General features: G+C 43.7%; 1 protein-coding gene across 1 annotated transcript in view; it reads right to left on the bottom strand.

Annotated features, from left to right (window-relative positions):
• IL1R2 (interleukin 1 receptor type 2) overlaps positions 1 to 26,205 on the bottom strand; it is a 109,888-nt gene extending 83,683 nt beyond the window's left edge. Inside the window, exons 1-2 of the mRNA XM_069636731.1 lie at positions 26,021 to 26,205; positions 22,649 to 22,787 (exon numbers count right to left, since the gene is read on the bottom strand). Coding sequence (XP_069492832.1) covers positions 22,649 to 22,730 — 82 coding nt within the window. The 5' untranslated portion in view covers positions 22,731 to 22,787; positions 26,021 to 26,205. The remainder of the gene's footprint in view (positions 1 to 22,648; positions 22,788 to 26,020) is intronic.
• Positions 26,206 to 26,589: the final 384 nt, after the last annotated feature.

Here is a 26,589-nt window from a genome sequence, read left to right as displayed (position 1 = left end):
TCTGATCGGTCGTAATAAATGAAATGAGTAATATTAATGAAGTTCGGCTAGCGAGACTAATTATCATTTATTTGTTTTCTTAACAGGTATTTGATCCCGTTCTGCAACTGCCACCTGTTTGAGACACCGGCGGACGGATTCTTCAGCAGACACCTGCAGCTTCGTGTCAACAACTGGAGCACGATCACCATATTATGGGACGATCGCCAAGGGCCCACATGCCCTTACGCTGTACTAGTGGCTAGAAGTAACATAACACACTTTAGGCTGGACTAGTGCCTAGTTGATGCAACAGCCTTGCGGTTCACCGTGCTTACAAAGTGATTCTTTTTACGAAAATGAACACCTTGTGTGCCATAATGGAACAGCGCGTGACTCAAGATGAAACGGAACAGTTATTGCGGATACAGATAAAAGAAAATAAATGGCTTCCGGAGTTCATATGAATAATCTCTAAACATTTGATGCCAAATAAATGTACTTTACCAAATGTACCGTGTTGCTGTTTCATTGTAAAGTACAGTTTCATATTCTGAATTGTGGCGCGCTGTGTTGTGAGTTGATCTGTGTTGGTTTCCGGGTTCTGTGTGGAGTCGCGCAGAAGACGACTGGGCGCGTTTGCCTACGCAGCACAGAAACGTCACAGAGAGAGGCGGGGAATATGAATGTTTTGATAATGTCAGGCTCAGGGGCGGGGGAATTGATTTAGTGCCGCAAAAGCAGGTCTGCCAAGGCGATCGGGGAAAAGATAGGATTATCAGAAAATGGCGGCTCACAGGTGCTTGTTTTCGCGTGCGTTTAATGGACGAAAACTCGGGTAAGGTCCATAGGAAAGTTTTCTAAAATCGACCCACTTAGCCTTAAAAAAACATGGCCGACCCATAGGGACAATAAAAATATTTACTAGAGTATGCCTTTAAGGAAATAAGGTTTTTCTTTACTGCAAACATAGCTGAGAAACACCAGGACACTGTACTACTAATGGAGTGGGAGGATGTGGTATGCAGTGATTATATCGAATACAAAACTAATTAAAAAATAACGAATGAAAAAACAACTCATTCAAAAATAACTCATTTTGAAAAAAACTAAAAATGCGGTTGGGAAAGGTAATAGTGTTTTAGGGGTGGAGGAAAGGTATTATTTTTTAAAAAACTGGGTGCTTCAGGGAGGGAATTGCCCCCAAAGAATTGATTAGTTATTTTGGAATTAGCAGAGGGTAGTCAGGCCTACCCCCTAATGCCTTTGATCTGCAGATGTCTTGATGTTGTTTGAATGGTAGAGGCATCAGTTCCACCTGAGCATTCACGGCCACTGTGCTGAGGTAGGTATGTTGCTCCACAGAAAGATGTGTGGTTTCTCATTTTCTCCTTCCTGCCCTTTTTATTTTCCAGCCTGGCAATGTTGTGGCTTCTTGGCTTGCCACAGCCTCTGAAGATGAGGATTTTTGTTCAGCCCGCATTCTTGAAGGAGATGCGGGTTTCGCGTGAGAACCAGTGAAGCCTGTGGAGAATGGGCGAGATGTGGTCTTCACACTGTTGATGACCCGTGCTACAGCGTGCAGGGCCGCGCACAGGTGGGCCACGGAGGAGGCTGAGACACCTTCATGGGGGGCTTCGCAACCATCCAGGTGGGAGTGGACGAGGCACTGTATGATGGTTCTGAAGTTTAAGGTTGGGATGAAGGGCCTGCTCTAGTACATACAAGTCACTGGCACCAGCTGTTTGTGCTTCTTTGGTGATGGAGCCATGAAGAATTGGCCGCCATGAATCCTAGTGATTTTGCACTGGAATGGGACTCCTGGGTGTATCTGCCGAGCTACATGTCATTCAGCCAGTTCAGAACTGAGCTTTGCTTGGAGGAATCTTTAAGGAGCACGAGTTCCATTTGCATGGAGTTTAGCATCTTACAGGTTGTTGGCATGCAGACCTGCACAGGCAAGAATCAGGCTATCCATCGAAGGATGGCATCGACTCTGCTGACCTTTTGGTAGAGCTGCATGTCATCAAAGAACCGTAATACTCAAGTCTGCCATCCAAATAATGAATGACTTTTATGTTATGAATGATGATATGATGTGTTATCTTATGTCATATCATTCTATATTATTATAAGCTACATTACATTATGTGATGATATGCTGTGCTTTGTTAAGCTATGCTGTGCTATTTTATATTATGTTATTCAATGTTATGTTATGGTGCGCTATTCTATATTATGTTATGCAATTCTATGCCATACTGTTATGCTATTCCGTTTTGTGCTATTTTATGCTATACAATGTTATATTATGTTATGGTGTCCTATATTATGCCACACTATGCTATGTGATGCTGTTACACCATGGTGTGTTTTGTTGCCATGTAATGATATGCTATTCTATGACATTATGTGTAATGCTATTCTATGACATGAAAGGCTATCATATTTTATTCTATGCTAAATGGTGTTATGTTATACTGTGCTATGTTTCAAAGGATTTCTAGAGAGCTTGTTCAGAATTCAAATGCTCTCTTAATGCTAGGACTTTACAAGAACAAACCCAACGCATCACAGCCGTTGCCCTAATGTGGGAATAGTAAGTTATTTGAGATCTTTCTCAACTATAGATGGTTTTCATTGGATCTAACAAACAGTACAAGTGTGATCTAGCTCCTCAATGTTTCTTCAGAGGCGATGAGGTGTGCTTTACACATCTATTACCATACCATGTGATGATGTGCCAGAGAAATCCTATCCACGGGAACATGGGGGCAGTACTGGTTTCAGAGGATCTGACACGTTTTGTACAAGCCCCTGACAGTGTTGCCATCAGTACGAGTTCTGGTTGCATTACAGGTTTGTTCTTTTATTAACAATGTCTCTGCCTCTTTGGAAGTTGAAGATTGTACCAGCGAAACTGGGCCAATGCTCCACATCAATATTGGACATTATCTCTCTCGCCTGGATATTTGTAGCCTTGGAGAAGCGTTAGACAGCAAATGTACTACAGGGACATCATTTCACCAAAATGCCAGGGCTAGCGGAAGTGACATCACACAACCCATCCCTCCTCTGATGACATCACCGGAAGTGATGTCTTTTGTCCCGACGCCAAAGTTATATCACGGGAAGCGATGGGACACAACCTTTCACCCCTTGACAAAACGGGAAGTGGCACTACATAGCAGTGTTTCTAAGTAAACTATATAAAATATCGTTACTATATCACTGTAATGTGATATGCATTTCATACAAGAATGGATCACCATATGTAGTTTTAATATCAGTGTGTATAAGTCCATATTACCAAATTATTGTGAATGCAAGCAGACGTGCAAGGCCAAATGATAATGATGTGTTATTATATAGCACTTACGCGTATGCGCTTTATATAGAACAAATATACATGCAAAATCATGAAAACCTGTGTTGGTACTCATTTATTAACCTCAGAAGGATGAAATGCTGAGTTGGCGATGTCAGGATTCGAACCTGCAGATCACATACACATAGCAGCAGTGAGCGCTCAAACCACTGAGTTAGTTATCCGGCTACAGCCATCTTACCGGCTACAGTAAAATGAGCAATTACATGTCTGAATATTCTCAAAGTCAGAAAGCAAATTACACCCTGTAGTGAATGCCATTAAGCTGGTAACTCAGATGTAACTGCAGACCAGTTAATCTGCAGGTCTGGTGCAAAGTTGGCCATATGTCAAGCCTGCGTGGATCTACTTTCAGGCTCCAGAGGTTGGCAAAGTACATACCACTGGGAGTAGCACAGGGAGAGCGGTGCACTCACACGGTATCCCGTACTCGGGCACTCGTTACCTCATACATGCTAACAAACATCCTGAACAGCATGCCATCGAAATAGGAAAGATAGACACATTACAAGAAAGCATTAATTGTGGCACAATGAAATCAAGGGCCACTTTATGTGCTATGGTCAAAGATTTCTACACTGTACACAAGCATTTAGGCACAAGGATTGTGTCAAGTGACCGAGGACACCGAGATGGAATCTAACAGAGAAAAAAGCAGAAAAAAGCATGCTATAACTGCAACTTGCGAAAAGCAACATACATAGTCTGAAATTGATGCTTATTCTACTCTAAATGCTTTTTGGAAGTTTTTGTTTGCATTGTGAATTTGAGGTGTTTAAGAACAGACTAAATTAGTGACTTTCACCCTGAAGTGTGACCAAATAACTCTTTAACAAGTCTAGCAATTATTGTATAGAATTCCAGAAAGACAAATTATTTGTTGTTCCTATTCTTTCTTATTTAGTGTAATTGCTCAAAGTGTTACACTTGTGGAACCCCCTGTTTTTTTAAGAAGCCTGAACAAGAAAGCCAGCCACTCCAGAAACAAAGACCACATGGTGCGGTTCACAGCCCAGGAGCTTCAATTTTGTAAAAAAAAACAATGTACAAAATAATGTTTTTCTTTTTATTTAGGGGTAGCAAGGGAGACCTCAGGGATCGCAGGTGCAGCCCCTGGCAACACCCAAATCACATCCCTGATGTACTGCTTCTCAGAGCTGTTAGATGACCAGGCGAAGCAAACGTTAAAAGAAGAACACTGAGTGGAGGTAATCCCTGACCGACAGCCATCTTCCATATCTATGGATTAAATCAACACAGTCATTGAAGCTGTACGAAATAGATACTTCTCAGCAGAGCTTAGGAGGGATATTTTCAAAGGCAGCCAATAAAAGCAACCCCGCACAAAGCATTTCTGACATGCTTTTGCAAGCAACACCTCAGAAGGATGAAATGCTGAGCTGGCGATGCCAGGATTCGAACCTGCAGATCACACACACATCGCAGCTGCAAAAGGACAAGCGAAAAATCTTGTGGCACAGCCATGTTTGACAAGTAGTTGCAGTTATTAGCCAAACATGGTAAACGCGGTAAGGCAAAAACGAAAATTGCCTAAAAGTGGGAAAAATTCACTGCTGCCACCAGATTATCCTTTTAGTACACCTAGAATAACCAACAATCCTCTGAGTGCTAATCTAGGGCAAAACAAAAATGCACCCCATGGAACTGCAGTTTAAGCTGCTGTGCACAATGATAAAAATTTACGACAAGTGATAAGTAACCAAAAGTAGTAAAACAGTAACCCAACTAAGGGAAACAATGTTTCCCAGTACTAACAGCCTGACAGCCTGAAGGACATGTCAGTTTCCCCATGACATATGAGCAAAAACCAGTGCAGTGAAGCTTAAGGCTTCACTGCACTACAAAAAGTACAAGTCAGATTAAAAAATAAAAGCAACAAGTTTAGAGGTTCCATAAAGATGGAAGGAAAGGTGTAGTAAAGAGAAATCTTTCCTAACATGGATGCGTGGTCCAATGTCAGGAAGGTGGAGAGGGTCGGCAGATCAGCATTTTCCCTCACATACTCCATGCCTTTAGCTTAGGTGCTCTTGATGTCAATAAAGTCCCACCTATAAGCCAAAACTAAAATGTGCAGTCCAAGGAGGCCACGGATAACTGAAGTAGACCTTATTCATCATTGGTTAAGAAATATACATGCACTTCGGTGGTAATTCACTTAAGACTGTGACTGCAGCATGCAAGGTGTAAAGTGCCACTTGCATTCCGCGGGCACAGTAACATGCACACATGTTAACTAATTACCACAGGGGACATGCTGATGGAGGGGCTGGCTGTGCCCACAGGGACTTGTAGGCACCCCCTCCATTAAAAAATGTTTGTTTTTTGGCAGTTCACACACATGCATATCCATTATCCTCCTACATCCACAACTTTCGAGGAACATAGTCTCTACCCCACCCACTAAAGAGGAGAAAATGCATTTGCAGTGGCAGGTCTTAGACCTCCTGCTACCACAGCTGCAATTCCTACATTTCCATCCCTGATTTAGAGAGGGACATGTAATCATGAAGAAAACGTCCATGCACCCTTTGAGTGTTTCCATCAGTGGCTGAGCAGTGCATGCAGCCCCCTGTCCGCATTACCCTTCCAATGCACCTGCTCTCCCACAAGGGAGATCAGTACGAGAAGCAGATAAGGGGAGTGGTGCAGCCAAAAGCGCATCCACTTGAGAATGAGAGATGTGGCAGCAGCTCCTGTGGCAGCCCCTCAACCCACAGATTCCATGTGTGTGGATAATCCACCAGCACAAAGTAATCTGCATGGTGTTGAGAAGGAACTAGGGTCTTCCTGCACCCCCGAGCATTTTAGAATTAGGCAGACTTCTTTTAGGCACTATAATGGGTAAGGAGGGCACTGGGAAGGCTCTCTCAAGCAAATATAATCATATACACAGACATGGCAGGCACTGAAGAAGGACATGAGCAGACACTGAAGAAATAAGGCGCAATTAACTATTAGCTGAATACATTTGTAATGTCAGATCCTACAGTAAATATAAACTCCCCCTCCTTCCCAAGAATGTGTCTTGGGCTACAAATGGACTACAGGCTTCCGTGGTGTTCGCTAGCACTGGCAGCACACACAGTGGCATACCAGCTGTCTACTGTCCGTCAAGGGTCCAGGCAGGCTAAAGAAATAGTGGATTTACATGCTCGGTGCACAAAATGCAGAAATGGGACATATTATGAGTATTAAGTCTTGGTAGAACCTAAAGGTCCAGATAACATTAATTGAATGAGTGAAATATGAAGAGAATGACTGGAAAATGTTTTTATACATAAACTAGTAATAGGTAGCAAAATGAAGGAAAGCATGAGCTACAGGGTATTCTCGCATCAGCTAGCAAAATGTAGAGCAGCACTTTCTGACAGAAATCATTGACAATGAAGAAAGGAAGGCTTTGGAGCATCCCTTATATGGAAGAAGAATGGATTGGGATTAAGCCATAGCCTGTATCACGTGACACTACTACAGCAAAACCGGGCTATATAAACTCCTGCCTGGGACTACTGTGACAGGAGAAAGGAATGAATGAGGGACAGGAGAAGACCATTCAGGCAGCAGAGTCTTTTGCTACCATCCTCATTTTTGTAAGATTAAACTTGTTGTCCTTACAAAAAACACTTTTGCCCTTATTTCCATATAGGGGTGTTTTTATTCTGGTGTGAGCGTAATTAGGGACACCCTTACAATGGGCAGATGCTTTTTCAAGATTCACCGCACCTACAAAATATGAATTCTTCTCTTCTATTCAATTGGAACGCGAAAGTGGAGAAAAATAGTGTGCAGCTGGCCCTTTGTAACACTGCAGTCAATGTCACATTGCTGACACTGGAAGTCCTCTTTTTGATTAGAGCTCATAGTAAGAACTTCAACACCACCAAATGAGGCACACATATTGATGCAGAGGAGAACTGGCATAGAGGAGGCTGAAAAGTCCTCGGGAGCCTTTAGGTTGCTTAGTTTTGGCTCAAGTGGGACTTTAGCTTTACTGGGAGTTTCAACTTATAGGTGGTGATTTAGCACCACCATTAGTTTTGGCTCAGGTGCTGTTTTAGTTCCACTGTTAGTATTGGCTCATAGTTGGTTCTTTAACTATATCATTAACTTTGGCAAGAGTGATACTTAAAGGGCACAATTATTTTTGGACTATAGGTGGTCCTTTAGCGCCACTATTACTTGTGTTTCATATGTAGGACTATATCACTATTCTGGGCTTTTTTAACATCAGATAGTGCCCGTGCGACTCCATTCCTTGTTCCCCAAAGTTAGTCAGTCGTTACACTAGATTATAACGTATATACCCACTCCGTTGTTCAGCAAATAATTAGATATGCTCTTATGGAAGCGCCAGACACTCCGTTTGTTTTACTTATTTTAATTGCATTTTTGTCCTTCTAGAAGGAAGGGCTAATAAAAGAGGAAGTAAAAATATATATAAAATAGAAGAAGAATGCAATTAAAATAAGTAAAACAAACTGAGTTCCTGGCGCTTCCATAAGAGCACATCTAATCATATGTAGGACTAGTTCCAAGTAATTTCGTTGGTGTAAAGACTGACATTAGTCTTTACATACGTGCAATATTCATTTCAATATACTGTCTTTTTGGAGTGGTATTTACTAAGAACAATAGCTTTACTATGTAACCTTTACACTGGAGCAAAGACATACCTCTTTTCTTGCATCATTGTAAGAACATGATACTGTAAGACATTAGAACAGCATAGTGAGGTCACATAGTCTTGGCTCACAGGTGGTGCTTTAGTGTCACCATGTGTGTTGGTCCTTATGAGGCACTGCAGGACAACACGGTGTGACTAGGTAGTTTGGCTCCCAGAAGGTGCTCTCCTAGCAGCATTCCTTGCGGCCATTAGTTGTGGCTGGTGGGTCACCCTGGACCACCAAACAGAGGCAGCTAAGGGTGTTATTGAAGATATATCTGATGTCACATGCAACATACACTGTACACAGTGACGGGTGAGGCTAGGGCTATGCAGGATCAGAGGACTCCCGTCCTGTAATATTGCACTTCCTGCGAAGCAGACTGCATGCCCTGTCTTTCTGCCGATGAACTGGGAAGAGTCACGTTTATTAAATCCAAATTCGTTGGCTTTGTCAATGCTTGTTTACTTATTTGTGTACGTTCGGCTGACCAGTGCGTGCTCCTCCCACCTAATTTCCCACTAAAAATCTCCCAGTATCCTAGTCTCAACCCCAAAATTACCCAGTGATATTTCTTTCCCATTACAAAATGGCTACATCGGCCATCAAGCAGTCATCCTCGCCTGTCCGAGGGCTGGGCACATGGACTATGTTAACGCTGTCATACAATGACCTGGAGGATTGGGGGGGGGAGTCCTGATAGGTTTGGGCAATTCTATTCAAATTAGCGGCAGCGGATGGAGCTATCAGGCGCACCATGCCATGATAACTGCTAGAATTGCTTACAAGTTGCAGGCAGGTACACGTGCATCACATTATTCAAATACGTGTTTTAAATGAGCCATTGCTAACCGGACCTCGGTACCTGCACTTCTTATTTCTGATGGTACCAGCACTCCTCTGGAGAAGACTGTACTCCACTATGGGGCGACGTGAAAACGAAATACAAACGTATATATAAAATTGGTTGTTCGTTAACGCGCTTAACAACGAATAGATTTCTCGCGGACCCGGGACTCGAACCAGTTTGCTCTGTGTCATCTTGCTGCCAAGACGAGGGCGTTGCCACTGAGCTATACTACCCGTGCCTGTGCTTTTGTTCAACTTCACCTTAGTGAAGTACAAGCTCCTGGAGCCTTTGCTGGGGACAGCAGAACCCTCTCCCTCCTGCAGTGTCCATAATGAGAGCCAAACATGCAGCTTCTTTGCTGCCAGCACACCAACCTTGGAACACAATTTCGCAAATCGGGCTTTAGCTGTTACCTGTGGCATCCCTTGAGAGTTTCCATCTGGAGTGTGGATTGATTTCTTTGGGACACCACTGCACGGGCAGAAACTCAAGAAAGCCTGGGCAATTACTTTTTCTAAACGTTTCTTTGTTATTAGGAGTGTATTTTCTAATATGGTAATGTTTAAGTGGGTGGAATTGTAATGGACGTTTCAGACTTAGGCCTTACTGTTAGACGACGAAAGCTTGCAACAACAAAACTCCCCCTTTTTTTTTAACTTAGTTTAAATATAGGGCGGCTGATTTACAGAGCCTTTTTGAGTGGCGTTTTCCCAAAAACCCTTCTGTAAATCCGCCCCATGATTTCTGCAAAAACGGAAACTTTCTGGGTGTTCACATTTTCAAACACCATGCACAACAACAAAATGGAAGTTTGTCTGAATGAATTCCTGCTTTACCATTTTACCAAAGAGTCCAAGTCTTGGCAAGTTCTTTAATCTCACCTCACCTTAGCTGTAAATATAGGGTTCTCTCAAAGCCTGACGACTTTTTCACACCACAATACTGTTGTCAAAAAAGGCCCAAATCCGTCTGTGATTGATGAAGGTCTTTGAGAGATGGATACATTAGGTTGCCAGAATCAAATTTAAAGTTAATGACCTCACAGCAAACAATGATACTGAGATTTTGTTTGGAATCACTGAGATGCTTCAGAATGGCATGCTGCCAAAGCCCAGGCTCTGGAAAGATAAGGATTTTCACAGAGAGTTAGAGAGTGTGAGAAAATGACTTGTGGGGGGAGAGACAAATAGAGAATGGGTTTTGAAGAATGAGACACATTCAGAAAGTGAGACAAAAGGGGAACTGCGGAAATGGAACGGAACCCACAGTGTGAGAATAATTGATATTTGTCAATGAGCCTCGGCTGGGCCCCAGCCAAGAGCAATTTTAAGAGCCTTCTGGGGCTGAGCTCCGGCCCACTTGAAGGCTCGATTGGTGAGTACCTGCACTTCTTTTTTTTACATTTAGAGCACTGATTTGTAGAGAAGCAGATGCAGGCCTCTGCAGGAAACCCCGTCCCCATACCTCCTATATGTTGGAAGCCTGAGATCGTCCCGTGTTTGACACCAGCAGTTGTGCCAATACTGTAATGTATATTCGAAAGAAGATACCCATTGAGAGAACCCTATCGAATGTATCCCCGAAGGGACAACAATCTGAGGGAGGAACTCCCTGAAGGAATATGAGAAAAGAGCAAAGAAAAAAGCCCGTGACACCATAAGAGAATATGAACGACATCTCAGGATACTGGCTGAAGCAGATGTATGGATCCAATAGAAACCAATGACGAAGTAAAGCGTCAAATGAACTTTTAAATTACGAAAAAGAAGATTACACTGTCAGAAAGTGCTACAGAGAATCAACCGCTCAATAATTGTACAGACGCTGAAATGCGAGGTAAACTAAGTCATCATAGAAGCTGGCTATATCTATTGAAAGGAATTCAGGCGAAGCCGCCACTTTATAGAAGTGCCAGGACCCATGAAGAAAAAAGGGAAAATTATGTTGCAGTAAGAATAAGCTGAATAGTGAAGCTGCACAGCGAGGTTGTCCGTCCTGAAGTCAAGACTGAAGCAGTCAAGGTCGACTATCTATTCTGGAAAGCAGTGAACATGCGAAGGATGAATCATCTCTAGTTAAGGTGCAAAGAAAGAACACCAAGAGTGCCAAGTTGTATTCATTTAAAGTATTTAAAACCTACAAAATGGACAAAATCGTGGTCTCCTGTCACGTGAGTCAAGGATGAAAATAGAGTTCGAACTCGGAGTCCCAGAACAACTATAGGGAGTGCCTACACTCCCATGTATTCCACGAGACAAGGATTCTTTGCAAGGCCAAGTTCAAAGAAAATCTTCATGGCAGAAGGCTTGGGTGATGGGAGATGCTGTGCTAATTGGGCAGGGAGGTAGAGTCAGCCCCCATCTCCTTGCACCTGGGTCTGGGCTTACATGCTACTAAATGAACCAAATGTTCCAGACATGGCACAAGCGTGCCAACCAATTGCAGTCTTCCATGTAATGAAGGACCTTATAGTTTGAAGGCCAATGAGAAACTGTGTATGTATTGTTTTTGAAGATTACATGTTTTAGAGGTAGGCATATATTGTCCACCTGACAATGGGCAGCCGATTACAATCTTAGTTTCTATATAATGTGTACTTAGATGTTCCCCTTAAGCCTATCCCGATCCCCAGTAGGTTTTTCAGTGTTTGCCTCGTACTTTTACATCCCCTGCGACGTATTTTTAGTATATAATCATGTTTCTATGAAAAGATCGTTGAGAGAAATCGATCGTACGTCGTTTGATGTTCGTTGTAAATCCCTGTTTTATATAATTGATAATAAACCAGTACTTTGCCATCTTCCTGAGTTGGTTCCGTTATTTGGACTCAAAGTTATTCTGTGTGAACCCATCCATTGCATGCACGTTCCAAAAGGGCTCTAAGCTCACATGGTAGCAGTGCGGATGGTTCAAAAAGAGTTTCAAATGATCGGGCATCCTCCGCCATTAGCTGGAAGATCACAGAGTTTCCTTTGGAGATTGGTCGATAGAAATAAACTTGCAAGAAGAACCAAGATGGTGGCCAGGTCCCCCTTTGAACAAAATCCCTGTCCGGTTTTCACAGGCACTCTGTGGATGTAAGGCGAAGTGGTCAGATTGGAGGAGGAGTCGATGCCGAAGGCCTCAAGTCAATTAACGAATGGTGTGTGGCCTAAAGGGAATGGCAAATAAGGGGATGGGATTGTAATAATTTTGAGTAACAGGAAATAATTGTAGAGATAAGAGAGACCACCTAGGAAAACCTGATTTAAGAGAGTCAGAGGGAGACATTTCAAATCCCAATGGGGGGAGACTGAAACATAAGACGCGTAATCAGGATTACGTAAGGTGACGTCTCAAACCCTGTACAGGGTACAAAATAAAGGTGAGGGAAGAGGTGATCAATGTGTTTATAATGTGTAATGTTGGACTAGTCTGAATGTTGTTTGTTGAGTAAACTATCGAAGAGCGATAGAGATTGTGAAAAATTGTAAAAGTTGAGGCGCAATAGTGATGAGTGATAGCAAAGTGATTGGCACCAATCAAGAGGATAGATATGCCAATCAAGAGAATAGAGAGGCTATTGAAATAAGGGATGGGTTTGGAAGCCCGTGGCTGAAATGTTTGAGGGAGAAAAGACCAAAATTGATTATTCCGAAAACATTCAGTCTTTTCTCCCCTGAACATTGCAGCCACGGGCTTCCAACCCCACCCACACCCCACCCCCTTACTTACCTTGCGGCGGCACACTTTGCTGTGTGCCGCCGACTCGGTGTGTCCCTGCAACGCCTGTTCCCTTTCACCTCTGTGCTCAGGAACCGGCGCCACAGGGTCCTTTCCTTTTTTTCTGTTTTTTAAAAACTTTGTATGGGATCAGCTACGGGGGACACCCCTGCAACCTCCATTCACTGTATAGTGAACAAGGGTGCGGGGGACACCTATGCAGCCCCTGCAGCCCTTGCCACCGAATGGGGGATTTGGTCAAACGTTTTGACCATTCAGAATTTTCGAACAGTGGAAATTCAGCCAAATCTCTGTTTGCGTCTTTTATTTTAGGTCTTTTTTGGACGATTCCGAAACAAGAGGGTTGAGCAGCGATTGATGGGGCTTGCTCATATTTATTGTTTTAAAACATTGAAAAGTGGTGATTTAAGACAAGGTAAAAGGTGTATTTAAGAGTCTGGTAAGTATCGACAGTCAATTGAGACTTGTCGTTATGGGAGATACTCCTCTTATGCACCTATGCACGACACTGTCAAAGCATATGCCCAAGCTCAAACAGTATACTGCAGAATGAGTGAAGGGCACAGCAGAGAAAATGTTCATACCATGGCCACAAGGGGGATCATTGTCAAGAGTGGTATTGCAACACATGACCACCTACTTGCACGATACATACCCAGGGAACAAATTAGAGAAAAGATTAGTGATTTTAGAGCTCTGGAAGATGTATCAAGAGGAAAGAGAAGACCCGCCACCTGTGGAGTGGATGCTTAACCAGCAAAAGGGAGAAGGTGTTGAGTCCTCAGCTCCCCTTACCTTGCTTGAGGCAAAGGGTGTTGCTACGTAAGAAATAGGAGTATTTCCTTTAAAGGAATTGAAAGCACTGGCGGATTATAGTACTCTGATATATGAACCCCCCGCTTACAGTAGTGATGATAGTCTGGAAGAGAACAAGAGAAAAGAAGAGATTTATAAGATCATACAAAATAAGCAGGAAAAAAGTGAGCAGTTTAATTTGTTGACAGAAATAGACAGGGAGCTTAAGGAATGGAACGGAGAAAAGGATAAGGCTGATGAGGTAGCGCTTGTGCAGAACGAATGGAAGGGAAGACAGTTATTACTCAAGATAGATGGTAAAATGATCAAGGAAGTTAGGCAAAGAGAAGATAAGGACGAACAAGAAAGAAAAGATAAGGAACAAGAGAAGAGATTAAAAGAAGATGAGCTGAAAAGGAAAAGCAGGGAGCGATGAGAGCACATATATCAGGAAGAACAAGAGAAAATAGAGGAACAAGTGGAAGAACAAAGAAAGTATAATAATAGACAAAGGGCGATAGAAGAAAGAGACAGAAAGGAAAGAAAGAGAGAGGAGGGAGAAGCACAAAGACTAAGGGACAAAAGATTACAGAGACAAAGGAAAGAAGGGAAAGAGTAAGGCAAGGAGAAGAATGAAGGCAAGAGAAAGAAAGAATTAGAAGGGATGCAAGTAAGCAAAGGGAAGTAGACAAAGAAATAAAAAGGAAAAGGAGACAGCAAGGTCTCGATGCCAGTCTCATTTCTAAAGAACAAATGAGGCAGAGCCCAGAAATACAATGGGACAGAGTGGAAGAGATTCTTACGATAAAGGAAATAATGCCAATAGCATCTAGAGTAGTGCTAGAAGAAGAAAGATTTGATGTGGAAAGCATTGGAGAAAGGATCGATTAGGTCTATCAACAGTTAAGACGAGGTAGCGAGTATGGAACTTGAGGGAACGGTGATCGATCCCCAGTATCTCAATCACAAAGTGAGGAGGGAAACCTGGTCAGTGATGAACGTCGAGCATTGTCTTTGAGCAGACTGAACTTAGATAAGGGGGAAGGGGATGACAGTCACACTAGTTGGGGACTTGACACGTCAGAAAAGGAAAGAGAGTCCGGTCTTGGGGCAGAAGGAGGGAGCGGGTGCACCCCTCAAGGAAGTCTGCAGATGGATAAGGAAGTGAGATGGTCGGATCTGTAATAGCTTAAAGAAAGAACGCCAGACCCCATAGCATATCCTGAACATCCCCGATGTACGATTGTGTAGTGAGAAGGGAGAGTCAGCACCATATGTTAGCAGGTTATGGTCATTGCCGACAAGGAGACAGACAGGGACGATTATTCCTGACATGGATAGACCAATGGTGGGATCCGACTATTGGATGGTGTTTATACAGTTTCCCTTATTGGAGAAAGGGGGAGCAGGACTGCAATACATTGCATGGCCACAGATGGACAAGGACTATTTAAAATGCAAGCTCCCTAATTTGACTTTGGGTGCTGGGAAATGGATATACGAATTACATAATATGACAGGATGAAATACACTGGCCATAGGGGACATAAAAGGTCTCCTAGCAGCCATTCTTGGTGAGAGGGCTGATGACATATGGAGGAGAGTAGGATATGCAAGTGTGACTGCACAGAACACAGCGCACGATGGAGTGCCATTTAATAATTGTAGAGCAGACATTTGGAGGGCTCTCAGTGAGCAGTATCCTGGCACATCCAATATGGGTGCAGTTATGACACGGAAAATGAAGGAAGATAAAGACCCTATTGCTTATATTCAGGATATTCAGGAGAAATGGCAGCTTGAAACTCACGAAAAGTGGGTAAAGACAGTGGCGTTATTTTACCATATTTTATGTCAGGGGTTGCCTGAGCCAGTACAGAGGCAGATGAAACAACAAGTAGGGATGGAACCGAAGCCATTGGCTGAGATACAGTTGACAACAATACATCACTGTAAGTTATTACAAGAGAAAAACAAGAAGAAAGAGGAGAATAAGAAAATCGAGGAAGCTAAGTTAGTTCAGAAAAAATGGTTAAAATTTGCCATAGAAGAGCCGGTACTGACAAGCGGAGAAGGATTGGGAATGCAGAAATCAATGGGTGCATCGCAGACAAATAATTCACGCCTGATGGACCGAGGTGGATATGGGTTTACACCATGAGGAAGAGGTATGGGCTATAATGGAAGAGGAAGAAGATTTCAGAATAACCAAGGTGGGCTTCAAAATATACAGAATGAGAACCAGAGTACTCATACCCCCAGTGTGTTGGAATTGTGGAATGACAGGACATATTGCGTGCATATGTGGGAGCCAAGGGAGTGTACAAAATGGCCAATTTTCCAGAGGGGGGATTGAGGGGGGACAGCTTATCCTTCACATACAGCTCACAGACCCTTCACATACAGCTCACAGACCAGAGAGGGCTTTGCCCAAGCTCACACATCTTATCATACACAAGCACCACGAGTACACAGGTACAATGGCAGGGACAAGTACAAATGAATCTATCACAAGGGCAGTCACAACAAGCCCCTATGCAGACACTGAAAGCCAGTGATGCCAGTAACTTCATTGAACGGCGCGCTTGAACAGCTGCATTACCCCACGCATGTAACTAGAGGAAGACTTGCTGCTAGTATTGAAGAAGACTGGTTCATTCCTAAATTCATGAAACACGTTGCATTCATTATGTTAAATTGCATCGTGTATCAAAGGTTTACTGCTGGGTATACACTGAGAATGATTAGAGGAGTAATACCTCGCCCGAATGGTCCATTTCAGCATTTACATATCGACTATTTTGATATGCTGCAGACATGTAGTGGACATGGGTATCTATTAGTGGTGGTGTGCCCCTTCTCCAGGTGGATCGAAGCAGGTCCATGTGCACACCCTGATACCACTTGCACAGTGAAGTTTTTAGAGCACCAAGTGTTCCCGAGGTGGGGTGTGTGTGAAGTGCTAAGATCCGATAATGGGCTGCATTTTGTCAATGAGTTATTTGAACAGATAGGGCTTTTATTAAACATAAAACACAAGTTTTCTTCTGTTTATCACCTGCAAGCGAACAGAATATGTGAGAGACTCAACGACCTCCTCAAAGAAAGGATTGCCAAGATTAAAGGGGTGGCTGTATTGCCTGCCCCTAGCCTTACATATCCTTCAGAATGAGCCAGGATCAGACCACCACCCCACCCCGCATGAACTAGTGACAGGGTGTTGAATGAAAATGCTCCTTACACCTCCGTCGAGGAATAAGAGCGATGCCCTTAGTGTAGTGAACATTTTAGGTGATGAGATGCATGATTAATTGACATATATAACCTTTAGTATTTCTTTCATTTCAGATCAAGCCAAGCGCAAATGGGGGTCTGTCTAAAAACACAGAAGAAGATCATTCGGCAACCAATCCAAGTGAACTATTACCACCACCTAAGTTATATGTTGGGAACCTAGTGTTGGTTAGATGTTTTACCAGGAAGTGGTATGAGCTATGTTTTCATGGCCCTTTTATTATCGAAGAAGTGTCCCCTTCTTCTGCTAAGGTACAAGGAAGAAGAGCTTGGCTGCACCTGGGTGATGTGAAGATTTATAAAGATGAGACCTTCCCTCCCACTGTTACCGATCCAGGAACAAGACAAGAAGAAGAATGTCCACGTGTGCAGACCCGATCGATGACTAAGAAGAAGGACGTTAAAGCAACAAGTGATTAACATATACTTTATTTGGACTGGAATTCAATAGACATTCCTTATAGATATTTTAGCAGAGAGAGCAAAGACTTGTGGAGAATTCCATGACCTTTTGAAATTAACTTTCAGAAATACATATTGAAGCAGAAAATAATGCATCATAGTTATACCTAAACATCAGTTCTTTATCCGAAATTGGAAACAAGATCAGTATCCAGATTCATTTAGTGGAAAATATTTGTTTTAAGTGATCAAACATATGGTACCTGCCAATAGTGACGTTCATCGGCTTGTGCTTGCTGTCTTTGTGTTCATACTTCAGTCTTACCCTACTCTTGTTAGAAGAGACGTTAATATTCACCCTTTCTTGCAGGATCCTAAAAACGGTCCAGTGATACAAAGTCCCCTTATTGCTTTAATTGAACAAATTGCAGAGTTGCAGATGTAAAGAAACTTTATGATTGTATTAAAAATGATTAATGAAGAAAACGGCATGGTTGTAGAGAATGAACAAATTCAACAAGAAGTATGGTGGCGCGAGAGATGGATGCCCAGATTCTTATGTATAATATATATTTGCATGATTGTTCTCATTGTCTTTCTGGTCCTCATCTTTCACAGTCTCTATCATCTTAGTACTTCTGCTGAAGGAAAGGTCCCCATGGTTCTCCCCACTATGAAAACGATACATGACAAGATGCATGATTAGTATAGGTATTTTGGGAGACACAGAAGAGATGCAGAGGAAGATAGTGAAGGGATAAATACCTATCTAGATAACACAGCTCACCTGGGGAATAACATGTGGTACCAACACATGAAAAAAGTGGGGGGGAAGCATCTAAGGAGGGTTGCTACGCCTGCTCCCTCATCCCCTATGCCATGAACACAGTAAGGACTTTCATTGCAAGAGAGGTTCCAGAGCACGATGCAAAGTCCCTCAGTCATCTTCCAAATGTACAACTTGAGGACAATTTCAAGGAAGTTGGGCGACTTTGCGATGGAGATCAAAATGGTCATTTCCATACCAAGATGACTACATCAAGACGCTGCAAATGGAAAGAGAGCTTGGATGGAAGAGCAAGATGCTTGTGTATCCTGCTGCAGGACCGGATGAGGTAATCTTTGAAGAAATTAAGAGAATGAATTGCCCTAATGTGACAGAAATAGCCGGATCACCTGGATGTTGGGAACAAACTCAATTATTGATCTATGGATGAGTGAATTCCAAGAAGGGGTGGGAAGAACGAATTATGTCCTGTGCAGCACATCTGTTGAAAACAGATTACGTACAAGAAGTACAGAAGGTGAATGATGGATGCTTGAAGTCATGGGCTAAGCATTCCAAACTGTTGACATGGGTAGAAGACAAATCAGTCCCAGTAGTTGTAATCCCATTTGTTAATGCGACACTATGCTTCCGAAGACACAGAAAGAATCACGTGGGATATAACAAAGAATGCAAAACCACAATTGATGTTCCTAGGATGTGAGAAGGGCCAGACATCCTTATGGATCGTTATTGGGCTTGTAGATCTAGAGCCTATATGAGGTTACCCAAGGATTGGGGCATAGTATATTCCTTGGTGCTCATCCATGTTCCAGCAGTAGTGATTCCTCAAAGCGACCTGAACATTGATTTCCAATGCCCATTTGAGAAAAAGATTGCTTGAACTGCTCCGTCGGACAAAAAGAGAAAATTATTTCTCTGCCAAATCGATAACAGCGTATGACTCCATTCCTGAGGAGCACAGGTTGTTTAACAAGACTGCCACAATACTGATGACTATATTCATGCCAGGGATCCAAACAGTGGCAAACGCTAAGTGGGTATAGATCACTAGGTGGGAACTTTTATAGACAATCAACAATGCTACCATAAAGGGATTCAACCCCATTAGGGAAGGGCTGAGGGACATACAACTGATGACCCTCCAGAACCGATATGTCCTTGATATGATCACAGCGATGGAAGGAGGAGTTTGCGCCAAAATCAGGCCATCATTTTGCACATTCACACCTTCTCACGATGAAAAAAATGGAACCTTGACAGAGGCCATAACGTTGTTGACAGACCTGTATAACAAAATGGAAGACGAGACGGATGACATTGAAGATGACAGTTGGTTTGCCTCCTTGTTCTCATGGATTCCCCAGTGGTTGGCGAATATATTCAAAATTCTTGGAGTAATATTGGTGCTGGTAATGTTTGGATTCTGTGTAGTCAGGATAGTGGTTGCCCAATGCAAGAAAATGGCAAAGAAAATAGTGGAAATGAAGATCATGATCGATATCAAACTTAACACCAAGGAGCTGACTGATGAGGGTGTCGGAAAGTACATAGAGGACAGTATCGTAGCACCTGAAGGAATGAAGTTCCCGTATCCGAAGAATCAAGAGAAGGAAAGAGGGATGATGGGTCTATTGTACCCTGAATGGACAATGTAACTACATGACCTGGAGTGTAGATGAACATGTCAAATCATCTGGCACCCTGAGCGGGGTAATGAAGATATGGACACCAAAGAAACATTTCTTCAAGGGAAAATATCAGAATGTGGAAACAATTGAGGTGGTGGTTCGAGGACTCGACCAGAGAGGGGAATGTAGAGGAGCAGCTTCATGCCTCTGCAGGAAACCCCGCCTCCTTACCTCCCATATGTTGGAAGCCTGAGATTGTGCGGTGTTTGACACCAGCAGTTATGCTAATACTGCAGCGTATATTCGAAAAAAAGATACCCATTGAGACAATCTTGTCAAATGTATCCCCAAAGGGACAACAATCTGAGGGAAGAACTCCCTGAAGGAAAATGAGAAAATAGAAAAGAAAAAAGCCTGTAACGTCATAAGAGAATATGAACGACGTTTCAGGATACTGGCTGAAGCGGATGTATGGAGCCAATAGAAACTAATGACGAAGTAAAGAGTCAAGTGAACTTTTAAATACGAAAAAGAAGATTGCACGTGCACAAAGTGCTACAGAGTATCAACCGTTTAATAATTGTTCAGACGCTGAAACGCAAGGTAGACTAAGACATCATAGAAGCTGGCTATATGTAGTGAATAGAATGCAGGCGAAGCTGCCACTGTATAGAAGCTGGACATCGGTATCATGAATTTTAGTAAGCCAGGACCCATGAAGAAGAAAGGGAAAATTGTGTCTCTGTAAGATAAGCTGAATAGTGAAGCTGCACGGCGAAGTTGTCTGGCCTGGAGTCAAGATTGAAGCAGCCATGGTTGGCTATTTATTCTGGAAAGGAACGAACGCGCAAAGGATTAATCATCTCTAGTTCAGGTGCAAAGAAAGAACACTAAGAGTGCCATGTTTTATTCATTTAAGACATTTAAAACCTGAAGAATGTACCAAATCGTAGTCTCCTGTCACGTGAGACAAGAATGAAAATAGAGTTTGAACTTGGAGTCCCAGAACAACGATAATGAGTATCTGCACTCCCATGTATTCCCAGAGACAAGGATTCTTTGCAAGGCCAAGTTCAAAGACAATCTTCATGGCAGAAGGCTTGGGTGATGAGAGATGCAGGACTAATTGGGTGGGGAGGTGAAGTCAGGCCGCATCTCCTTGCACCTGGTTCTGGGCTTACGTGCTGCTACATGAACCGAATGTTCCAGACATGGCACAAGCGTGCCAACCAATTGTAGCGGTCCATATAATGAAGGTCCTTATAGTTTGAAGACCAATGAGAAACCGTGTACTTAATGTTTTTGAAGATGACATGTTTTAGAGGTAGGCATATATTGTCCACCTGACAATGTGCAGCCAATTACAATCCTAGTTCCTATATAATGTGTACTTAGATGTTCCCCGTAAGCCTATCCCGATCCCCAGTAGGTTTTTCATTATTTGCCATGTAGTATGACATCACCTATGATGTATTTTTAGTATATAATCATGTTTCTATGAAAAGATTGTTGAGAGAAATCGAGCGTATGTCCCTTAATGTTCGCTGTAACTCCCTGTTTTAGATAATTGATAATAAAACAGTACTTTGCCATCTTCCTGTGTTGGTTCGGTTATTTGGATTCTTGAGTTATTCTGTGAACCCATCCGTTAGATGCACATTCCTAAAGGGCCCTAAGCTCAGATTCAAACAAATCAAGACACGTTTTGTTAAAAAGCAATAGGTAACAAAATGAGAGCAATGCTAAAGAAGAGGCTGAATTCTTGAGCGACAAATGCTGGTGCCACATTCGCCAGTAGAGTGGCAGACATTCTGATATCTGCGCCCAGTGCAGCAACATCTGCTAGCTGATGAATTAGAGCATCCTTAATTATAACTTTGGTTTTCACATAGCGCTTGCTACCACAAAGTATCCATTTTGTAGCGCTTTTATTATTAGGTGTTAGTGTTTTTCAACTCAATACGCTCCTTTTTTCAACCTTGCACTAGTCTTGGGAGGATAGCTCAGGGGCAACGTGCTCGCCTCGGAAGCAAGACAACACGGAGCAACACAGGTTCAATCTCTGGGTCTGGGCTTAGAAACCCCTGGGTATTAAGCGTGTTGCAAATAACCTATCATAACTTAATAACATCATAAAAGGCTGACTTGACTCTGCTGGAATTAGACATGGACCTAACTACTCATTGGTTTCACCTAAATTAGAGCAGCAATCAATTTCCAAACAGCACTGATGTTAGCCTAGGCGAGCCAGTCACCCTTAGAATGTATGCAAGTTTAGGAGACTGAGAAAGCCTGTCAACTGGAACTCTGGTGAAGAGGGCCTCTTTAAGGCAGGTCTTTGAACTCTGCCCTGGTGACTTTGTTGCTGATTCAGCCAGATCAAGCTGTGTAATTGCTTACACTTTATTGCAAACATGGCATTGTGCGCGAGGGTTCATTTTGTATTGTCCCTGCTTTAAAGAACCCGCTTTTTTAGTCGATGTTTAATGATTCACCCACCTCCTCGCTTTGGTATGCAGTGATGTTATCGAATAGATAACAAAGAATGCAATTTTGGACGAACCCAAAAAAACGGGAGGAAAAATTACGAGTTATAGAAGGTTAATTAAATCTGGTTGGGAATGGGGAAAGTGGTTTAAGGGGTGAGGGGAAAGTATTTTTTTTAAAGGGTGCTTGGGCATAGGCCCCAAAATAACGAAAAACAAAATGTGTTATTTTTTTCTCAATATTTTGGGTTCTTTAAAAAATAATAATTTATTTATCCAATAAAATCACATGTTTCCGCCCTTTTAACCCCCTTTAGGGTTGTTGTGTTTTGGCATATGTTGTTTAATAAAACTGAAAAGAAAGGTATGGCCCCATGTGACATTCTGCATGGTTGAAGTTGCACAGCGATTAGAGCACTCGCTTTGACATCTGTGCAGAGCCTGCTGACGCAGGTTCGAATCCCGGCAAGACCAAACTCAACCTTTCATCCTTCCGAGCTCGATAAATGAGCACCACACACCGTGGGTAATAATAAAGCGCTATATAAATGCTAAATTATTATTAATATTCAATGTTGAGACACATATTGAAGCTTTCATTCTTTATTGTAGCAGAATGAAAAAGTACCTGCGTTTTCCAAGCGCTGCACTCGGAAGGCAGACGCATGCAGCAGCCACGGGGCAATCAGAGCGCACAGCGGCCACAGCATCGTCTCAGAAGCTCCGAAAACGCTCCGTATGGAAGGCAGAAAGCCGCACCTCGAACCCTAGATGGAAGACAAATGTTCACATGGCGTTAAGTACAACACTCGATAGTAGTAAGGCGATGTATTTTCTTAAACACAGGGATATACAATTGCGTGACCAAGAGCCCTCAAACAGGGTGCCTGAAATCTAAGGCTAGACAGATATGTTGGACTACAAATCCCATGATCCCTCACCATTGACTATGCTGGCAGGGTTGCTGGGAGCTTTAGTGCAAAACATCTGGAGAACCACAGGTTGCAGACCCCTGACACATCATAGTTATGGTTTGGGGTGGCATTTTCTCACTGGGTGTGGCAGATCAGCCTTCTCTGACCAATCAGTATTAGATTAGGTGTTAATGGGAATATGGCATGAGTGTCTTCCATTTTTTAGCCCCGGAACTTGCACGGCCACGTGACATCCTGACAAGTTTTCGGCGCGTGCTTTTTTGTCCCGCCTTCTTCTGGACCGGCTTGTACTTACGTCGGGATGTGCATTATTATGCCTTTAGAGAAGTAGTGTCATCAGAAAGTGTGATGCAGAATGACTGCTTGGCTGTAGTGTGCGTCAGTCCCCTGGTGCCAGCAAACTTGATGACATTATAGTAAAGTATACTGCTTCTGTGGATCCAGCTCAGTGATAACACTAAGAAGGCGCGCACTGTCGTGCAAGACAGGCTTTCCAATTCAAAGGTTACCCAGTGGTCGAAGTGTACGAAAAGAAGTCGTGGAACTATGTTCCCTACTGGCCTGCACCGCTCCCCACAGACCCCATCGCCAGGCTCCCTCCCATGCACAATAAAAAACCGAAAACACGTGTCTGCTCTTTAAGGAAACGTCCTGTGCAGTGCACGGAAAGTGCAAGTTCCAAACTCTTCCTATACTTAAACTTAATTAAAAGGAGTAGAGGAACACCGCTCCCGACCGCTCCCGCCCACTTCGACCACTGGGTTACCTAAATCGTCACCAAGCAACTGGAGAATACATTTTAAAGAAGAAGTCGCGCACTGTCCAAGACACATTTTCCAGTGTATGGGTTACCCAGAGTGATATAAAAGCCTCTTATCAGATCCGTCAGAGAGCCAGGGGACCACTAAGGTGCTGATATATTAATATCCTTCAACATAACGTAAAGCAAAAACGAGAAGAATGAATGAACATTGTGCGTACACAGTGCCTTGCAAAGGACCGTATAGGTCGAAACACGTGTTGGCTAGTCTTAGAATAGTAATTAAAAAAAGAATTGACTGCAATCGTCAGGACAACTTTGGAAGGCCATTCCCTTTTTTTAATGTTTCTTTGAAGCAATGTTGGTTTTGTCTTGAAAGCTGAGCATGATGCACAGAAACATGATACTTTAATGTGGCAATTGCAGTGGGTTAGGGCATAAGCACAGCCACTCACGCAGCGGCTGCTATTAAGGGCCTCATTACGACCCAGGCGGTAAGGGATTACCGGTACCGGTAAGGGCACTGGTGTCAGTAATCCCTTACCGCCCTATTCCGAGGTCCCTTGTTTTACCAGGCGTTAAGGACAGGACCCGCAAAGGGACTTTGGAGGTAATAATTGCGGTACCGTTATTACCACCTTCCCCATTTCCATTGAGCCCTACGGGGGCAAAAATGGGAATGGGGAAGGGCCATGGTGAATGGGGAACTACCGCCCCTGCCAACCTTGGAATGGGGCGGTAATTGCTCCATTCACCATGGCGTAATCGGTAAGGTTCCGGCGGCAACCACGACGCTAATAGCGCCATGGTTACCGCCTGGGTCGTAATGAGGCCCGAAACTTTGTGCGGTTAACGCTATTGAATTCCCCAATCCTTTCCTTTTAATCCTATTGGTGATGGGAGGGGTCCGCCCCTTCTGTTCACTCATGCCCGCCTTCACCATGCACTCGCTCATTCATGCAAGCACATTCTTTGCACACATACATTTATGATGAGCTAACATGCAATGATACTTCTTCACCTCTCTGCTTAACTGTAAGCAAGTGCGCACGTCAGCCCCTTCCCCTTGGGTGTGAAAGAGCCCATATGTTATAGGTTGGCTGGCATCCGTTTGGAGGGGGCTGGCTGATGCGTGCATTTCATTTTTGTTAGGCAGGGAGGTGAGCGAAGCCTTTCCTGAACCTAGCAGCTTTTAAAAGTTTAGCTGCATTTATGCATATCCAATTTTCGGTACGAACACAGTAAATCTTGAACAGTGCACGTTTCAGGAAAGGTTTCCCTCACCTCTCAGCTTAACAAAAAGTAAGTGCGCACATGGGCTCCCTCCAGGGGAGCACCTAAGCTAACATGTTGTGGGGGGGGCGAGACCCTTCAAATACTGGGAGAAGCGCTAACTTCAGAGCCTGTGGGGGAGGGGCAAACTTGCTTGAGTGGGGGCATCCGACTTCTCTGCGTATTCTAATGACACTAGCCTAGCGCAGCATCCATGTAACAAGCGGTTACTTGTCTTCTTCACATCTGAATCCACACACTTAAGGACTGCTGTTAGGATGAGCTTTCCCCTGCCCCCCTGACCCACGGCCCCACCCCCAATTCCAATCATTCCTCTGGCATGCAAGTACTAATCCCACATCCCCATTTCAAAAGCCTAAACATGCATGCATATGAATGCATGTGCCCACACTGCAATGCTTTGACTGCTGGGCCTTTGTTAACATGGAAGCCCCTGTTTAAAGTGTGTGTCCTGCTCTGTCCCGCCATGGCTCTGTAGGTCAGCAGGTCCCGTCCACATAGCCCAACATTTCGGTGGGGGGAAGTGTATGGGGGGAGGGCTGGGGCTACATCCCGATGAGCTCAATGGTGTTGCGCCACTGGTGTAGGCCCTCTGTTCTGCAGATAATGATAAGTTATTTATATAGCGCCTGTGTCCAAAGCGCTTTGCAGAGCACATATTTGCATACAATATCACCCAACCGAAATTGCTACTCAGATGAAGACTGCCATGGGCGCAATTTATCAGCACACTGTCAAATAACTCTACATTTGTTTTTAAATCTGCAAACCCTTCGTCCTCTATCTAGCACACTATTCTCGCTGACACCCCTTTAATCGGAGTCACCCCAGTCCAGTTCTGGCTATTCAATCAACTGCGCTTTCCATACCAGGAGCCACAGGCCCACATTTAAACAGACTACAATTCCCATGCTGCAAAGCAATGCTGGGTACAAAGTCCGTAGTGGCTCAATGTGCACCTGATGGCACAGGGCTGGTTGGTCCTTCTGGACATCGTGGGACTGCCCCTTACCTTGTCTGGCCCTGCCTGTCCTGGAGGAGGGCTGCTGCCTGTTGGACGCTTCTCTTGTTAGTGCTGAACTCCCACTGCCCTCTGATTGCCCACACTCCCCTGGTCCCGGCGTGCACGTGTCCTGCTCGCCCACGCCAAGCTCGCGGGCTGTCACAGGGAGAGTCGCTACGGGAGTGAGGAGCAATCCCCCGCGGGCCTGGCCTCCGGCTTTTATGTCCCCGGCTCGCATGGAGTTTCCGAGTATTTCCCAATGGGTTTTGTGTCAGAAAATAGGCCGCTGTCTCTCGATTGACACACCTTTTCCCCTCCCGCCGGCAGAGCGCATCTTACCCAAATGAGGAAATGGCTTTAAAGTTAGCGAGGCAGTTTCCTTATGTGTGACTTGCTGACCCTAGGATTTTCCACGTGAATTGGAAAACGAACCCAAAAGTGTTAGGTTGACATCGTACCCGTAAAAAGGGACCTACGCACGGAATGTCTGTAACTCTCTGGGTGCTTATGTTTATTTGACTACCCGCTTTTTTTGCAGCCACGTTGTTCTCAGATGGACGATTTTCCTTGGTTACGAT

The sequence above is a fragment of the Ambystoma mexicanum genome, chromosome 7p (assembly GCF_040938575.1).
Source record: "Ambystoma mexicanum isolate Mex_15411 chromosome 7p, UKY_AmexF1_1, whole genome shotgun sequence".
Taxonomy (NCBI): Eukaryota; Metazoa; Chordata; class Amphibia; order Caudata; family Ambystomatidae; genus Ambystoma; species Ambystoma mexicanum.
Note: the sequence above shows the minus strand (reverse complement) of the source record. Positions and strands in the feature narration are given on the sequence as shown.